The sequence below is a fragment of the Apostichopus japonicus genome, chromosome 4 (genome assembly GCF_037975245.1).
Source record: "Apostichopus japonicus isolate 1M-3 chromosome 4, ASM3797524v1, whole genome shotgun sequence".
Taxonomy (NCBI): Eukaryota; Metazoa; Echinodermata; class Holothuroidea; order Aspidochirotida; family Stichopodidae; genus Apostichopus; species Apostichopus japonicus.
The window spans coordinates 21,275,875-21,295,076 of NC_092564.1; the positions used below are offsets into that span (position 1 = coordinate 21,275,875).

Consider the following 19,202-nt stretch of genomic DNA (forward strand, 5'->3'; position numbering starts at 1 on the left):
TTGGTGACCTCGGATCACATGACCGTTAAGTTTGAAAATATTCCCCTATACCATTTGCAACTTGTCTCAAAATATCAACTGTGTCACACCTTGGCACTAGGAGTTATTACACTAAATGTCTGAAAATTAACTTTGACCTCATATAACTTAACATACAAAGGTCACCTTGGGTCAACTTATTGACATTTTTGATTGATGAGACCTAAATTAGAGCATCAAACTATACAAATCAAACATTCTTTTCTTTGCCCATTTTCTACCCCCAAAATACTAGTTTTTTGACATTAATTGACCTTTGGTGACCTCGGATCACATGACCGTTAAGTTTGAAAATATTCCCCTATACCATTTGCAACTTGTCCAAAAATATCAACCATGCCACACCTTGGAATTGGGAGTTGTTGCATTAAATGTCTGAAAATTAACTTTGACCTCGTATAACTTCGCACACGAAGGTCACACGGGTGTCAACCAATTGACATTTATGATCGGAAGGTACCTTTGATATCCAAATCTAGCATCAAAACCAAACATTTTCTTTTTTGATCGTTTCCTCCCAAAATAAGCACATTTTTTCTAATGTGACCTTTGACCTTTTGACCTTGGTTTCTGATGTAGTTTGATCTCCTGATTCCAAAAAACAAAACAAAAAGTCTGTACAACGATCCTAACTCCGACCGAAAAACTTTGACCCCATATAACTTCGCACATAAAGGTCACATGGGGTCAACCTATTGACATTAATGATCAGAAGGTACCTTTGACATCTGAAAATAGCATCGAAACTGTAGAAATCCCAAAAACACGAAAAGGTCACCAGAGGTCAAATTGAGGTCAAGGGTCACCCAGATGCGGGTCGACAATTGGATTACATTGAGGCAACTCCCAACCCTAACAGACATTTCGTTCTCAAGTTATCGCAAAAATACTAGTTTTTTATCATTAATTGACCTTTGGTGACCTCGGATCACATGACCATTAAGTTTGAAAATGCTCCCCTAACCAGTTCACAACTTGTCCCAAAATATCAATCTTGTCGCACATTGGCACTGGGAGTTATTGCAGTTTTAATATTTTCGGTTTTTGGACCATAACTGACCTTTGGTGACCTTTGTGGGCACCAAAAACAATAGGGCACACCTTCTCCATATGGCGGATCTATAGTCCAAGTTTGGCCTCAATCCAACATTCCCTTATTGAGATAGAGCGTACCCAAGCAAGTGTCACAGACGCACACACACACATACACACACACACGCCAAGCTGACTGCATAGGTTCCTTTTACTAAAGCAAGGAACCAAAATGAGATCAATCCACCTTGGGATTGCTGAGAAAACCTAATTTCAAGCTTTTTTGCGAAAAAAAACTTAGCCCCGCCCCTCATGAATAATAATGAGATTGGACAAACTATCACCATATTCATATAGAGGACTTTCCTCTAGTACCACCAAATTAAGTTCCATGAAAATTGAACTTACGGTTGCGAAGATATTGATATTTGTTGAAAATCACTCTAAGCCACACCCACTCATTAATATTCATGATATTAGCACCAAACTAAATACTCTACTCATGATGGGTAACCTATGTACCAAGAATGAGATCAATCCACCTTGGGATTGCTGAGAAAACCTAATTTCAAGCTTGGCGTCACACACACACACCCACGCAGTCATGACCGCATAGATTCCTTCGGCTACAGCCAAGGAATAAAAAAACATGGAAATTATCACTGTCAAGTACAGTGGTTACTAAGGACATATTAGTGAGCAATGTTGAACTTCAATGTACACACAGTAGGACTACCACCCAGCAGTCTCTGTACATGTATGATAGAACTGTATACTGTGATTTCAAGGCAGAAATCCATGTAGAGAAATACAATTATTAGATAGCAAATGCTGACAAGATCATTCAGACTTATTCTGACTGTAACCTGTAATTGACCTTAAATGACCTTTGACCTCCATGAAAAACACTACCGATCATCCGCTCACTAAGGGCTACCAAAATACCAAGTGTAAAGTTCAAGCAACTTTAATTTCTTGAGATATCGTGTTTACAAGGTTTTCAGCCATTGACGTCTGGTGACCTCAAATAACGTGTTACCTCCATGAAAAACACTGAGTATCATATGCTTACCAAGGGCTACCAACATACCAAGTTTAAAGTGCAAGTAACTTTTACTTCTTGAGATATTAGTTTTACAAGGTTTTCAGCCTTTTTCAGCCTATTGTGACCTTCGACCTCCATGAAAAACATAAGGGATCATCTGTTAACCAAGGGCTACCAACATACCGACTTTCAAGTTCAGGCAGCTTTTGGTTCATGAGATATCGTGTTTACAAGCCAAGGCGTCACATACACACACACATGCCATCACCATCCCATAGATTCCTTATGCCTTGGGCAAGGAATCAAAATCTGTTAACATACTGTACTGCTCACTGCAAAAAGCCTGTGTAGGTGATTATAGAGTAGTTGGAACACTGAACTTCTTCCTAGGAGGATCTTCTTCAGAGAAAATAAGGACACAGAGAGACACAAGAGAGACAGATGAACACACAACTATATTGGAAGATTTGACGAAATTAGACACAACAAAGGAGTGAGTAGATAACCAGACAGCAAAACTACAGTGTGGTTTACGATGATGCTACATAATAATTAGTGTTTGCACGGGGGACCCGGGTACTCGCCCGACGCTGTACTACCAGGGTTCCTAATTTATTACCCGAATCCTACGCAAAGTGTGATTTCAAATTTTTTTTTTTTGGCAAACCGATGGTTAGGCAAGATTTTCCCATTGACTTAGTGTGGTGTTAGGCTACCATGTGGGCGCAGATAACAGCAATAACGAAAGTAATCCATGGATATCTTATAACTGTGTCTCAATTTCAGCTAATAGACAGATGGTTAGGATAGATTACCCCATTGACTTAGTGTGGTGTTAGGCAACCATGTGGTCGAAGATAACAGCAATAAAGAGAGTATTCCATGGATATCTTATAACTGTGTCTCAATATCAGCTAATAGACAGATGTTTAGGCTAGATTTCCCCATTGACTTAGTGTGGTGTTAGGCAACCATGTGGAAGAAATTGAAGGATTTCTGACAATTATAATTCATTCATTTGTTTATTTCATACTGTAGAAGGTAAGACTGACAAGGAATTTTACGAGATGTTACTTATGGATTATAGACAGAATGACTAAAAAATAATAATCACAAGTGGCTTTTCACTAAACGTTTATTCCAAATGTGATCAAATTGCGAGCAATCTCGTGGCAAATGCGAACCCTGGGCCTGCATAACAGATAGTAGTAGTAAAAGTGTTTGAGAGCTAAATTGGATATTTATATGGTCTGATCCAATAGATGTGAGAGCAAACATAAGCAGCGGCGGCATTGCGATGTTAGTAGTGATGTTAATTTTATGAAGTTATTGACAAGTTAATAAAAGAAACAAAAGCAAACAGAAATTATTGAGGAAGGTTTTATACCTTATCTTACACCTACGTATTTGAACATGAAACATTGTCAGTGGAGAATATAATTCAGTTATTATAGCATTCAATAAGACCAATATGTCATTTCTTGAAAATCGCTATACACAAGGGTAAACAATTTTTTTCTGGGTACCCGGATCCCCGACCAGTAACGGCTCACGGGTACCTCGGTTTTTGGACCTGTTTAAACACTAATAATAATCTTATATGAATGTGACATTAGGCTGTAGCATATAGCCAGGATGAACAACAAACTTCAAAAAAGTTCAAGTAAAAAGAATTGAGAAATGTCAAACAATATTCACACTGGCAGCTGATAACTGAGATGGACACTTTTCTTGTATTCAGCATACAGATTGATCTCTACCAAAATCAACAGGCTTCTTCTCAAGCCTAGACAAATATTTTAAAAGTACTCGCTATTTCGGGACTGTGACAAAAAATAAATCACGAAAACGCAAAATTCACTCGGCACTATGACTGCTGTTCAAGTCTCCATAGTACAGATCTGCAACATCAATACTTTCTGTGAACAAAAGTTAGGCACTTCGGTAGAAACATGGTGCTACGTTATTGCACATTGGAAAATTATGCTTCTGTGCAGTATGAAATTTAAACTTATTCCACCAAAAGTATGTGTTGAACAGAGTAAAATATGTCGCAGAATCATTAATAAGCAGCTAGGCCTATTGTAGTGTCTCAAATAATTGAACATATATAAAACATCTGCAAAAATACCTACGAAGATAGCTAGCTTCTGTTACAATAGGGCTCCTCAAACACTAGGCATGTACTAGTGCTGATAGTCATAATCGATTAATCGCCAGTAGTCGCTATTACACTTTGGAAGTTTGAAATCGAGCTTAAAACCTAACTTGCGATTACTCAATTACAAGCTAGCACTACTCATAATCTGCTTTTGATAAATAGCCTAACCTATCAAAAACAACATTTTAAAGCAGTTTGTCAGCAAATATTGCAAAAGTATACAGGTTTTCACAATTCTACACCAGCACTGAGCTGTGTTAAAAATCGGCAAGCATCTGCTCCGGTTAGATTCATAAGTTTGCTTTGTCAGTAATATGCTTGTTCAGCACTGCAACATTCAGTCCTAGAAATTTTTAATCATTGCGCATAATCGCAAATTCGTAAGTTATTAATCATTTCACGATTGCCAAAGTATTTGTCATTTCTTCAAACATGTTTACAATTACTTCATTACTGGCCTGGTTCACATAAATTTATCAGATGTCTAATAGAGTATGTCGATTGCAGTGTAATTTAATTTCAATGTGCAAAATATGTGCCTGCTATCTCGCTAGGATAGAGCCTAGCCTAAAACGTCCTTCTACAGAAACTCTTGTATACTAAACATCACAGGTGTTACATCTATTCATTGTTTGCGCGTTTGCTTTTATTAGTGATAGTAGTTACATAGTAGCTTGTTGATTCATCATAAAGTTTTATATTTACTATGAAGGATTTTAAGAAATGTTGTTGATTGAAAATTGTTCACAGTTTTTGTTTGGTAAATGTTTTAACATGATTTACACACCACACGTTAAGACATGCAAGAACAAATAAAGACAGTGCACCATGGAGAAAGATTGACTGTATTTTTGCAATGTAAAAATGACATTGATGACTGTCATCAAGTATTTTGTGAGAAGAGCTATGTGATTAATCGACTACAGAAGAAAGAGTCGACTATCAGCACTAGCATATACAATACAGTACTGTAGTTAGGTGTTCGCGACTCCTAAGCCTTTACAGTACTTCACTGCTACTTTGAACTGCTACTCAGTCGATTAGCGCAACTTCCTACATTTTGATGCATGAAAAGTATTGCTATTACTCCATTTCACTGCCTAAACCAAAGCGATCTTTTACGCAATGAAAAACTAAGGTTGAAAGAGCGTCTATCTTCCACTCGCAACTGGTGTAGAGTGAGAATATTTGCAAAAAATCCTAGCAGCAATAAAGCCACCTTAAAAGGCACAGCTGGTGGATTTTCGACATCCTCTAATCCCTTCAAATGTATATTACATTGAATTTTTACACTTGTACCTCTCCATTACAGTAATGTATGGCACATTGCATTATTTTCTTTTTGGACTCGGTAAAACTTGATCAAACCTTGATCAAACAAATTTTGACTTTTGGCATGTAGGAAATGTCTTAGAAATATTTTAGGAGATGTTTGGCCACCTTAAGTGTATTGGTATTCTGACATGAAACAATTTTTTTACAATGCTTATTGTTAGAAGTCTACTTGCATTTACTCTACTGTGCAGGGGTTGCCTGAGCATAACCAAGCCGTCGTGATTAATATGGTTAATATTTTTTTTAATTGGTTGAGAAATTAATATATGAACATAACGTATTTATGAATGCCTTTAAAACACATTTCGTACTTTTTAAGCTCAAACAGTTCCCTCTAATAAATAGTTATTTTAGATTTTAAATGATGCTTTCGCTGTATGTTTGAAAATGCTCCATGAAGGTTGGGAACAATCTCCACACATATAAACTTCCCTGACATAATGCACGTGCAGATAGCGAACCATTTTACACAGTTAATTCGCAGATTGGTCATAGATAAAATCTAACTAGACGACAGTCAATTTCGTAAATGGCACCTAGCCATTTCCCCAACATAACTATACATCCAAAACTGACATTTGCGAAATACTAGGGAAAACTTAAACGACAGAAGCAAATATATAATACTGATGATTCAGTGATATCGTTCGTTCCAATAGCAACGCTGTATGTACAAAGAGTACACCTGTTTGCACACAATTTGACCACTAGTAACCCCAAATGACCTTTTGACCTCCGCAAAAATCAATATGCTTATTGAACTTACCGTATCACAACTAGATACTAAATATGAGATTGTTCTAAGCTTCCCTTCTTGAGATATCGTGTTTACAATTTGGCCTCTGGTGACTCCAAATAGCCTTTGACCTCCACAAAAAGACAATAGGCTTCTTGAACCTAAGGTTTCACAACTACATACTATATATGAGATTGTTCCAAGCTTCCCTTCTTGAAATACCATGTTTACAAGGTTTTTACGATTTTACCACTACTGACCCCAAATGTCCTTTGACCTCCACAGAAAACTATAGCCTTCTTGCACTTAACATTTCACAACTACATACTAAATATGAGATTGGTCCAAGATTCCCTTCCAGAGATATAGTGATTACAAGGTTTTCACAATTTGACCTCTGGTGACCCAAAATGACATTTGACATCCCCCCCCCAAAAAAAAATAGGCTGTTTCTACTCAATGTGGTACTCCTACACACTAAATATGAGATTGCTCCAAGCTGCTATTGAGTGATCTTGATTACAAAGTTTTAACCAAATTATTGACCCCTGGTAACCCCATATGACCTTTGACATCCCCAGAAAACAATAACCTCCTACTCAATTAGGTACTCCTACACACCAAATATGAGCTTGGAACAAGCTTCCCATCTTGAGATATCGTGTTTACAAGCAAGGCATCAGACACATACTAATCTGCGTGCATGATTACAAAGGTTATGATTTCATCAAAACCAAAAATGAAGATTGACTGGAGTATTAAATGGAGATTAACTTTTGAGGGGTGTTACAATGGGAGCTAATATCACTGAAGGGCAAGACGATAAACCTTAAATTGACTAGCTCATAACTTTTGTTAACTTGTGTTCTCATAAAAGTTTCCTATCCCAGTTTCTTCTTAATTGTAAAGGACTTATCCTGTTCACCATCTACATGGACAGGCCCCTCTACAGTAAAAGTATGTTCTGATCCCTTTACAACTACAATGGGCAGATCCAGGGAAGGGTCCAGCACTTAAAAAGATTTGACCAAAGCAAGATACCCAGCACAAAATTTGGGAATGTTTCATTTACAAGTGTTCCTTACTTTTTACTAGTGTTTACACGGGTCCAAAAATCGGGAACCGGGTACCCGAGAGCCGTTACCCGTCGGGTATCCGGGTACCCGAAAAAATTTATTTAAACTTGTGTATCACGATTTTCAAGAAATTACATATTGGATGCTATAATAAATGAATTATATTCTCTATTGACAATGTTTTATGTTCAAATACGTACATGTAAGAAAAGGTATAAAACCTTCCTCAATAATTCTATTTGCTTTTGTTTCTTTCATTAACTTGTTAATAACTTCATATAATTAACATCACTACTAACATCGCACTGCTGCCGCTGCTTATGTTTGCTCTCCACCTCTATCAGACCATACAAATATCCAATTTAGCTCTTAAACAGTTGTTACAACTACTATCTATTATGCAGTCCCAGGGTTCGCATTAGCCGCGAGATCGCACGATTCGCGCAATTTGATCGCATTTGGAATAAACGATTAGTAAAAAGCCACTTGCGATGATTACAGTATATTAGTTAATCCGTCTATAATCCATAAACATCTCATAAACTTCCTTGTCAGCCTTTCCTTTTATGAAATAAACGAACGAATAAATAATGATTTCTTCCACATGGTAGCCTAACACCACAATAAGTCAATGAGAAATATAGCTAGGCCTAACCATCTGTTTATTTGCTGAAATTGTGATGCAGTTATAAGATATCCATGGAATACTCTCATTATTACTGTTATGTTCGACCACATGGTCGCCTAACACCACACTAAGTCAATGGGGGAAATCAAGCCTACAGTATACCGCTGAAATTGTGATGCAGTTAGGGAAGGCTCGCAAATTTAACCGGCGATGATCGAAGGCCCAGCCAGCAGCACACCACTGCTCATTATGCAGCCTGCATATCGCTCACGCTTGAGTGCACACACCCACGGTAACTCCGTGAAAGTAATGAGCATTGAGCTCCCAACACAGAAGCGCTGCTATTGTTTGTAAACAAAAGCGGTACTTGCCTTTTCCTGGTCTGTGGTTTTTACGTAACAATGGCACTCTGACCACAGTAGAAGGAGATTTATTTCAAGAACGAGTTGAAATCTTCATGAACTATTTTCGTATCGAATGTTTCAAAAAAACTTTCAGACTTCTTTTCCTGTACAAAGTATTTTCATTCACTAACACTGATCCATCTCTCTTTTCTCTACTCGAACAGTAAGTTGGTACACCTTTCAAATTTTACGAAAGATCGAGCAAAATACTTTCGAAAAATTCACGCGAAAACTGGCATAACGTGCTAAATGCAACAAATGTCATGTAAACAAGGCTCTAGTACACCCATTTATGAATAAACCATACGACCACATCTGCTGTTAAGCGGGGGAAAAAGAAAGTATTTTCTAGAATTTCCACAAAAAAAAGAAAAAATACTTATCCTACCATAGTTAAGAGTATAGTACATAGCCTAACCACTTCGTCGGTTACGGATCTCACGTAACAACAAAAACACAACTTATTGTACTTTGCGAAGTTGACGTTTTCTACAAGGACATGGAAACAATATTGAGCATAGAGAAATTAACAATTGTGTACGAACAGTAAGTTGGTACACCTTTCAAATTTTACGAAAGATCGAGCAAAATACTTTCGAAAAATTCACGCGAAAACTGGCATATCGTGCTAAATGCAACAAATGTCATGTAAACAAGGCTCTAGTACACCCATTTATGAATAAACCATACGACCACATCTGCTGTTAAGCGGGGGAAAAAGAAAGTATTTTCTAGAATTTCCACAAAAAAAAGAGAAAATACTTATCCTACCATTGTTAAGAGTATAGTACATAGCCTAACCACTTCGTCGGTTACGGATCTCACGTAACAACAAAAACACAACTTATTGTATTTTGCGAAGTTGACGTTTTCTACAAGGACATGGAAAAAATATTGAGCATTTAGTTAATCATGCCAAGTGGCCTAAAACATGGGATTGCAAGGTTTACTTTGATAAAGATGGCCATACTGTAGCTATTGGGGCCTTGATATCGTGCTATGTCTGTATGGTATAGACTGTGCCTCGTGTTATCACGGGGAACAGATTGTTTTGTTCATGCGGATGAGTCGGTTAGCTTGAGGTGTGTTTTATATACATCCATGGTTTTACTTTGTTACGGGGATATAAATTTTCTTGAACGTCTAAGATAATATTTCGCATAACTTTACCGATCCTTTACTGACTGACCTAATTAATTCTAGAGTGGAGTCAAAATAGTTTACACCATGAAAAGTTTTTTGGAAACGTGCCAAAAATGTTAACCAGCAGGTGTTAGACAGGGGGTTGTTTGGCAATTAAGGTACCTGGGAAAATCCGCAGCACATGTACAGTAGCCTACCGTGATATTTAAGTACGGGTAAACACTGCAGTTAACTTGTAGGCTGATGTACGTATAAAGCACGCTGTTTATTGTTAGGCAGTCTAGAAACGGGGCTTTGCCGAACGTAGTTTGTTTCATAATATCGTCAGTTTTGTAAGTTAAACTTTTTAAAGATTGTAAGACAGGTTAAATCTCTTTTCATTTTATCACATAATATAGCTACTCTAACTTGTCTCTAACAGCAGACTGTTATTTTTGCCTGGCTCTGATGAAATACTACTATCTCAAGTAACGTTGGCAAGTTGCCAAGAAATAAATGTCACGCAATGTCACACAATTGTGTAGTAACTCAATGCAGTTACAGTAGCCTATATGTAGTAGCTTTATTGATAAACAATTCTCCAACCTGCAGAGAAAATTCTATAACCCTTTTGTGCACATCCTGGACGAAAGTGACCAGTTCATTGCCTGGTCTTCTTTTGTGCATAAGAGGCTTAATTTGTGGTCTCATAGTCAAGTGCATACAACTGTCCACCGACTCTTGGAAGGCAGGAAATGTGTGCGTTCAAGCATGACTCATTACCAGCTGGTTGCTGTGCTCATTACACTGGCTAGCAACGGTTGGGCCTTCGATCATCGCCGGTTAAATTTGCGAGCCTTCCCTTATAAGATATCCATGGAATACATTTGTTATTGCTGTTATCTTCGACCACATAGTAGCCTAACAACAAACTAAGTCAATGGGGTAATCTAGTATAGCCATCTGTTTATTAGCTGAAATTGTGACGCAGTTATAAGTTATCCATGCAATACTTTCGTTACTCGACCACATATGGTAGCCTAACACCACACTAAGTCAATGGGAAATCTGCCTAACTATCGGTTTGCAAAAAATCACACTTTGCGTAGGATTCGGGTAATAAATTAGGAACCGGGTAGAATCGCGTCGGGCGGGTACCCGGGTATCCGGATAACCCGTGCAAACACTACTTTTTACCCATGTTTTTTTTATGCATCAATATTTCTGTTTTAAGTTTGCTGCCTACTGAACAAGTTAGAATTCAAATGTGCACAATATAACTGAATGACAAGTTTGGAAGGATTACAAATATTTGGTAGACCTCCAACTTAGAAATTGCTATGTTAAGATGTTACCTGAATGTGGGATTTACACAAGCAGAGAATCTCAATTTGTTACTATACACTGCAGAAATCTGGAAGGCGTTTATGCCATACACACACACATCTGATTATGCTGAGAAAGTGAACAATTCATACTTTCACAGGTTCAAAGTTCAGGGCTCCCAGGAGGCTCATATGACTGGTTGCTAACCAATAATAACTTTTAAGACACCTGAAAGTAAGTAACATTACTCTTTTTAGATAATAAGCTCTTTCAGGATGATAATTTTTTAGGCATTGTTATGGGTTTATGTCATGTCTGTAATATAACTTGTTTCGTCAAAAAACAACTGATAAGTTTGAATAAGATGGCACAATGGTTGTAAATAAAGGGAGTCAGAAACAACACTTATTTTCTTATTATCTCAACAAGATTATAACAAATTGCAGTACAAAGTGCATCATAGATCCTGAAACAGAATACCACCACTATATAACTGAAAAGAGGAGAGTTTTCAAATAAAGTGAGTATCTTTTTCCCTTCAACAGACCGTTGTGACTGACACACCATCACCATTGCAGCATTAATCTCTATGTATCATACTGATTTGGCTTAAAGAGATTGCTAAAGCAAGTTTAAAATGGCTAGGAACATTACTAAACTTCAAAATTCAAGACAATAGTATGGTTTGTGTATGACTGGGGATTTATGACTTAGCTTTCAGAATAGAATCCTATAATACTGTTAATAACACCAAAGATATCACCAATGAGGTTATAGTGTCTTTTAAAGGAAAATGTTACCAAAAACCAAATTCCTCATTTCTGTCAAACCCATAAAACAAAAGATGCAATAACAGAATAATTCCTGCTTGGATGGATGATGTAATCTGGTATATAGAAACATTACACAGGTAAAATTTGCTGCATAAATGGGAACTGAGCAATTAGCAGGTTTTGAAGACAGAACTGTAATAATTGTACCTTTTTTTTAAAAGAAATTACAGATTATTTAGTGTATTTTCCTATAAATGCTATGAATGGTTGTCATACAGTAGTTTCATAGCTAAGATCCTTAAGAAGAACCTGTGCCTTTACCAATTTTCAACAGTATGTAATTCATTTATTACCAATGAGAAAATGTCTACCAATTCCAAACTTGTTCTAAATTGTTCAGACATTACCAACCACAATAGCATGACAAACATGATGTTTCCAAGTAAAACAGACAAAAGGCCAGTTTGAAGCAATGAATGAACGACCAGGCATAAATTTAGTAATGAGAGTTCAAGCAAGCCGGAAAGCCAGTAGGAATTTGCATTGATTCATCTTGCCTTGGACATTGTGTTTATAAAAGACGTTTAAAAATGAAAATCTCAAAACATGTGAGTGTTGACCCCAGTGCTGCTGTGAAATATTTCTGTTGCAATACAATTGAAAGAAGCAGCAAGGAATGCATGTAGATTAAAAAAAAGGATGCAGAGTTGCTGCAAAGTAAGGGAAGCCTTGTAAATCTAACTGCCATGTCCAGGCCGACGGAAATCTTGCACCACTTGTTCATTATGCATGTGCATATTGGTACCATGGCAGACTGCACACCAGCTGATAGCAAGCCAGAGTAATGAGCACAGCGTCATGAAAACAGAAAGCTGCTTATTGTTCACAAACAATGAGCAAACTTAGCCAAGTAAACGGATAAACTTTGGCAGTTTTGACAGTCAGTAGAGCTGTAGTTTATGTTGTAAATTGCCTTATACGCTAAAATCCGCCACTACCAAATGTCCAAGATTCAATACTTTTACATAATTCTTGCAAATCTTTAACGTTATCAAACCTCACAAACAAAATCTGTAGGTCATTTATGAAAGATTGTGACAATCAACTACTCGAAAGTTCGATAAAAAAAGCACAAAAGTAAAGTATTTACCCTGTTCTGTACATTACGTAACTATGATTGAAAAAGTGAATCAGCCATTGCATTAAAAAAGTGCGCCCCAAGAACTTCGGAAAACCCATATTGACATACAAAAAGTCAAGCAAAACAATTATTAAGCTAGGTTACACATGTATGCTAACTACAGAGACCATCGACCGTAACGTCCATCTCTGCATAACAGTAGTACATTCTTCTAAACCGTGGATAATTTTAGTGCCAGCTAACTGCGACATAATTTCAGCGAATAAACAAATGATAAGGCTTGAATTTCCCATTGGTTGTCTGTGTTGTTAGGCTGTCGAATGGTTAGAGATATGTATAGCATGGAGGGTAGTTTGGAGACAGTGTGCGCTCAAGTGTGACTCATTATCTGCTTGTGGTTGTGCTCATTATAGCCGCGGATAAATTCACCGGTCCGGACTCGGCAGTTAGATTTGCGAGGCTTCCCTCACCAAAGTTAAAATGCATGGGGAAGAAACTGTGAGACTGCCAAAACACAATGGGAAATCTGTAATGTATTTTTCACCAAGAACTGCTTGAGAATGAAATAAGCAGCAACTCAAACTAATTTAATAGCATTTTGGATACTTTATTAAATTTTGAAAACTATCAGCTATATTAATCTTATTTTTCAATGACGTACACTCAAAGTTGATTGACTTGCCTCAATTCTGGAATACTTATGCAAAAAGCATCACAAGACAAGATGACACATTTTGTTGACACAACTTTCAGAGAACACCAACAAAACAAAAGCACTGAATACTGTTGTGAGCATTATGATGCACTGCAGGTTCAATACACAGTTTGCTTTGGTCATTCTTACCACTGAGCTTAAGATTTTAAACAACTTAAACATATAAACTGACCAATCAGAGGCAAGGTGATGAAAAGGACAGGTAGTGTCATGAATTGGAAGCCGATAGCACATCTCCAGGTAAGTTTGGCATCCATCCATCACTTTGAAACGGCCTCCCCCAGGATTAGGAGCATTCTTTAATCTACTACATAGGCTGTTAAGAGTAGAAAATGCATGATACAGCACTTAACTTTGGTATAGGGATTCCAGTTACTCAAAGCAGACCAACTTACAAACTTTTATGTCACATTCAAACATCTAATGCAAGTACAACTTCTTATACCCTAGAAAACAAATAGTAAAAGATGCAACTGCCACTAGCAAAATAAAAAGATAAACATCTTTACATTAGTAAATAAGATATATCTTCATTAGACTTAAAGCAATTAGTAGCCTCAAACCATTAGTTGTTACAGGGATTGCTGCAATTATGCAATAAAAATATTATTAACAATTCCTCTACAAAACAGGAAAGGAGATCTACTGTACTTAGGTAGAGGAAATAGAAGATGAATGGTTCATTAAGAAATGAGACATTAACTTTACTTCAATACCTGGAACTACCTAAATGTACACAGTTGAATAGAAAAATGGAACAAAAAAGCATTTGCAATCTAGTCTCCATACAAAACACATCTCCTCTGTTTGTCCTTCTTGCAGGCCTCCCACATCAAACAGCAGGTGGCCTGTTGACAACTGCAATCTCCATTACCCCAGTCAGTTTAAACATGGGCTAGGAGTGGTAATCAAGTAATTTTTAGTACCAGTAGCTGTGCACATAGTACATGATGATAGTGACACTGTGTTGATTGAAAAGTGAACAACAAAACTAACATGACTATGTTACGAAAAATCAGCACACACAGGAATAGGAAGGAACATTATCAACAGGAAATAATGATTCACAACAGGCATTTACAGTAAGTACTTTAATCATTTAAACACTGTCAAATTGACACAAGGACTACTGTGGTTCATTGTTATCACAGCTTCTACTACTATGCCTGAGTTGGGTATCCCGGTACCTGACCGAACATTCCGGTACCCGAATCGAAAACACACAAAACAGGTACCTGTTTTCTGCGGGAAAAATCGCTTTTAAAACTGGTACGCAAGTGCTTTCATGATTTCAATAATTCCATAGGTCTGCATGTTTTGATTAATCAAGACACACCTATACAGAAGATTAATTTCATAAAATAACTTTCTTGTAGTGTACATGGTTGTTTTATTACCTACTATTTCAAGTTTAAGCCATTCTTAATGATTATTTTTCGTGTGTGGAAAATAACTCACCCACCAAAATCAAAAATATTATACCGATGAAATCTACTCAAAATTGATACCTTCAATCCATCGCAACAGCAACAGTATATTTGAATTACTTCAATTCCTCTTCAAAACATAGCACATACCTTCCAAAAAGTTGCAGATTTCAAGCTAATTGAAAGGTGTTAACAAGGCTACACAAAGTGTGTGTTTTTTACTTTTGCAAACCGATGTTTAGGCAAGATTTTCCCATTGACTTAGTGTGGTGTTAGGTTACCATGTGGTCGAAGATAGCAGCAATAATGAAACCATTCCATGGATAATATATTGTCAGCTAACTGCATCACAATTTGAGCAAATAAACAGATGGTAAGGCTAGATATCCCAATTGACCTAGTGTGGTGTTAGGCTACCATGTGGTTGAAGATAGCAGCAATAATGAAAGTACTCCATTGATATTTTAGTTCCAGCTAACTGCGTCACAATTTGAGCGGACAGATGGTTAGGCTAGATTTCCCCATTGACTTAGTTTGGTGATAGGCTACCATGTGGTCGGAGATTTTACGCAAACATAGTTTGTAGAGTGCAAGCGTCTTTGTTGTCATCATGCAGCTAGCTCTGGTAGTCCATAACAATTCTTTCCTCTCATAGTTGTAGCTACTCTATTCGTTCTTGCATGCGTAAAAAATATTGAAATTCTCAACAACAAAAATTTTCATTTATTCAGTTCATAAAAGGAAAGACTGGCAAGATAATAACAAAACAAACATAATCCAAAAGTGGATTTTACTAAACGTTTATTCCAAAATGCGATCTTTTAGCGATGAATTGCTACACGGTCACAGCTGTATTATTTAATTCAAGTTGAGAGCTGAAACTTTTTACGAGAAATCCCGTCTTGGCAACTTTTGACATACAGGATTTGAAATCAAATTGTGGAATCGGTCAGAAATAATTTTTGGAACATCTCTCTTTATTTCAGGTGCATTTGCATTATTACTTATTATACATCAAAACATGAAATTCAGTTGTTCATAACAGGAGTATCGATTGAAAACGTATATTTCGGAAGTGTTATGTACGGTGGCAGAGTGACCTGCCATTTATGTACATTGTGTTTGGTTAGTTCCGCGATTTTTTGGTTCAATATTCTCTCCGGAGTTTCGGTTACCTGTTACCTGACCGGGTAATGATGACGGGTACCTGGTTCCAATTTTTTGCTACCCAACTCAGGCCTATTTACTACTGTGTAATAAATCAATCAGAACTCCTGAAAAAAAAATGACAGTGTTAAATTTGTTACAAAGCTTCTTCGACAGGTTGATGTTCTTTAACTGTGCTTCCAACCGGACATGTTCGCATCACAGAACATTCCACATTGGATCATGTTACAAACCTTGTGCCACATACCTAGCAGAATAATTTAGGTAAAGTGTTTCAGTTTATAATTTTTTGGTGGGTGACTTTGTAAAGAGAAAATTGAACGTTCAAATAATTTTTCAAAATTTCACAATTTAAAAGACACTTTAATTATAGGTAACCACATACAACTAATGACATGCGAAAACGTGTCAGTACTAGCAAAGTTCTCCTACATATTTTTTTCTTTCGTTCCCTTTGCCCATTGTAATATGAATTAAACTTCTATACCCATTGTGCACAGCTGTCGGTAATACAATTCATGAATAAATTAAGAATACTCTAGTTGTAAATACAGCTGTTATGTCCTAAACTAAATGTGAATTTCAACACTCATGCAGGTAAAGCAAGACACATACATCTTGATCACACAAGTGAGAGAGATATATTGAACAAAACTGGCCTTCTGTTCCTATTTGGATATTTTCAGAAGACTTCTTCAAACATAGCTATGACATGTCCCCAGGACTCTGAGTATGTATATTCTTTTAAGTACTGATCTTATATGTGTTCATGCTAAAGAAACATCAAGAGTGGCAGTCAAGTAAAGTAGTAGTTGTTCAAGGTTGACAATGCCCAATAGACATGACACTTTGCGACGATATCTGGCATTTTGTGAAGAAAATAAATGGTTTCATATTTTGACCTCTGGAAAAGCGCCCTGTAATCTCAAATGTATGACTGTAGGCTTGCACGGTAAACCGGTGTTAGTACCGAAAACCGGTTTTTGCTGACCGAATTTAGGTACTATTTTTTATTTTAAGAAAAGCGAAAAACCGAAATGCGAATAGCAAGTACTGGAAAAAACAAAGTTAAAGCTTCCATCCATCATTTGTTTACTTGGTTAATGCGTGCATCAGTTAGGTGGCCTTGTAGTATTGAACTGACCTTGGTGGCCAACATCAGTAGTCGTGAGAAGTACACAATCAAATGACAAGATGCAGTTCAAAATAAATTGTTATATCAAACGTGTTTGTCCTCTTTGTGTTGTTCTTATTATTTTACTTAAATTTAACAGTAGAGGATATGGAGAAAATCTTTTCAAACACATTGCGCACAGTTCGTGTTCAAAAAATGATTGTTAAAACTTGAAAGGTACATTGCGCAATCCACAAACCATACATGTACAGCTGTGCACGCAGCCGGCCCAGAACTAGTGTTCAACCGATTACGCATAACAGAAAATACCGATTACCGATTATTTTTTTCATAATCGTACCGATTCCGATTATTTGAAAATGAGAAAATATCCCGTATATATGAAATCGGCAATAAAGTTTGACAGAAACAATTATTGTTGTGATTTTCCCGTTTCCTTTTGCTTCGTTGTGATACAAGGCTCTAAGGTATCATTTTGTATGTACCAAATTACCTCTGGAGTTTCTCAGGAATTTTTTTTTTTTTTTTTTTAAATTTCCAAAATACGGAAATATGACATCCTACCTAGTCAGCACTGTGCTAAGCGAATGGCCTAACCACCTCGACGTGAATGTCACCTGTTAATGGCTTGAAATGGGCTAAGAATAGTTACTCAAAATATCCATCTGAAAAAGTATCTCAGACAAACCATCCATCTTCAATCTTTACCAAAGTGTAAATTTTAATGACATATTGCCTTCATTCCGACATTATTTTGTACTTATTTTCAGTATTATACCGTTTATGAACAAATATAAATGTTACGAACTTGAAGTTAAACATACCTATTCGTTACCTATTTAACTCCATTCAGGTTCAATTAGAAAATGTAAGCTTAGGCCAATCAAACTGAAAAGCAAATTGTACCATCGTAACTTGTTTAAAATTACTCTAAAATGTAATACCAGATTGATGTAAAGAAATAATAACAACTAGAAACTACTCCAATATAAAATATAACATTCCCTCTATAAGACATATCACTTACAGTACCTTCCCAACAAATGCCGATTTCCAGCAAATTGAAAGTTGTAAAGTAAGCTACGCATTTTTTTTTACAAACCGATGGTTAGGCTACATTTCCCATTGACTTAGTGTGGTTGTTAGGCTAACATGTGGTCGAAGATTGCAGTTTCCGTGGATATTTTTATTTTTTATTTGCGACACAACTAGAGCGAATAAACAGATGGCAAGGTTAGATTTCCATGCAGTTGACTTAGTGTGAAGTAAGGCTACCATGTGGTCGGAGATTTGTGAGGATTTTAGGTTATTTTCGCTGGTACTGAAATTGCTTCGTGCAGGCCGTAATTTGCCACAGGAACTTCCCGGTGATTGTGCACGACCCTACCGGACTGCTTCAAATTTGATGCGGGATGTGAAAACTGTTTGCGCGATTCGCGCTGCAACTGCAATTCCTAGCTAAAGCAAACGCATGTCACAATTAATTTTACACAGACACCTGATATAACGAGGGCGATTTTCTTATATTTCTTTTTCGCACTCGTAATTGTGCTTGAGGAGGGCTTTTTAGCACTTGCGAGGGCGAATTGTCCATCACCCCGCTTATTTCCGACCCTGTCAAGCACATTCCGTTAATTCGCGAAATTGGCATTGCTGCTATGCTTGCTGTGCCAAGAAATTTGAAGTCACTAACCAAATTGACGTAAATTGATGAAAGTATACACTGTGAAAGACGTGTAGAGGGTGTCTTATTTTAATATTTCGTAGTAAAAGAACAAACCTAATACATCAGTTGATATTTTCAACTTCCATATGTTTTTGAATAATGATATTTTCACCTTCCATATGTTTTTGAATAATCGGTATTAAATAACTGGTATTCCACATAATTTTACCGATTCTGATTATGTTCCGATTATGCAATATCGTACCGATTCCGA

At 36.8% G+C, this 19,202-nt stretch overlaps 1 protein-coding gene across 2 annotated transcripts in view; it reads right to left on the minus strand.

The window, feature by feature from the left end:
• LOC139966806 (cytoplasmic aconitate hydratase-like) overlaps positions 1-19,202 on the minus strand; it is a 59,307-nt gene that overhangs the window by 25,517 nt on the left and 14,588 nt on the right. The window contains exon 5 of one of the 2 annotated variants that reach the window (XM_071970167.1): positions 13,706-13,849. The exons of the other annotated variant lie outside the window; for it this stretch is intronic. Within the exon in view, the coding sequence (XP_071826268.1) occupies positions 13,706-13,849 (144 nt within the window). The remainder of the gene's footprint in view (positions 1-13,705; positions 13,850-19,202) is intronic. 2 annotated transcript variants of the gene reach the window in all.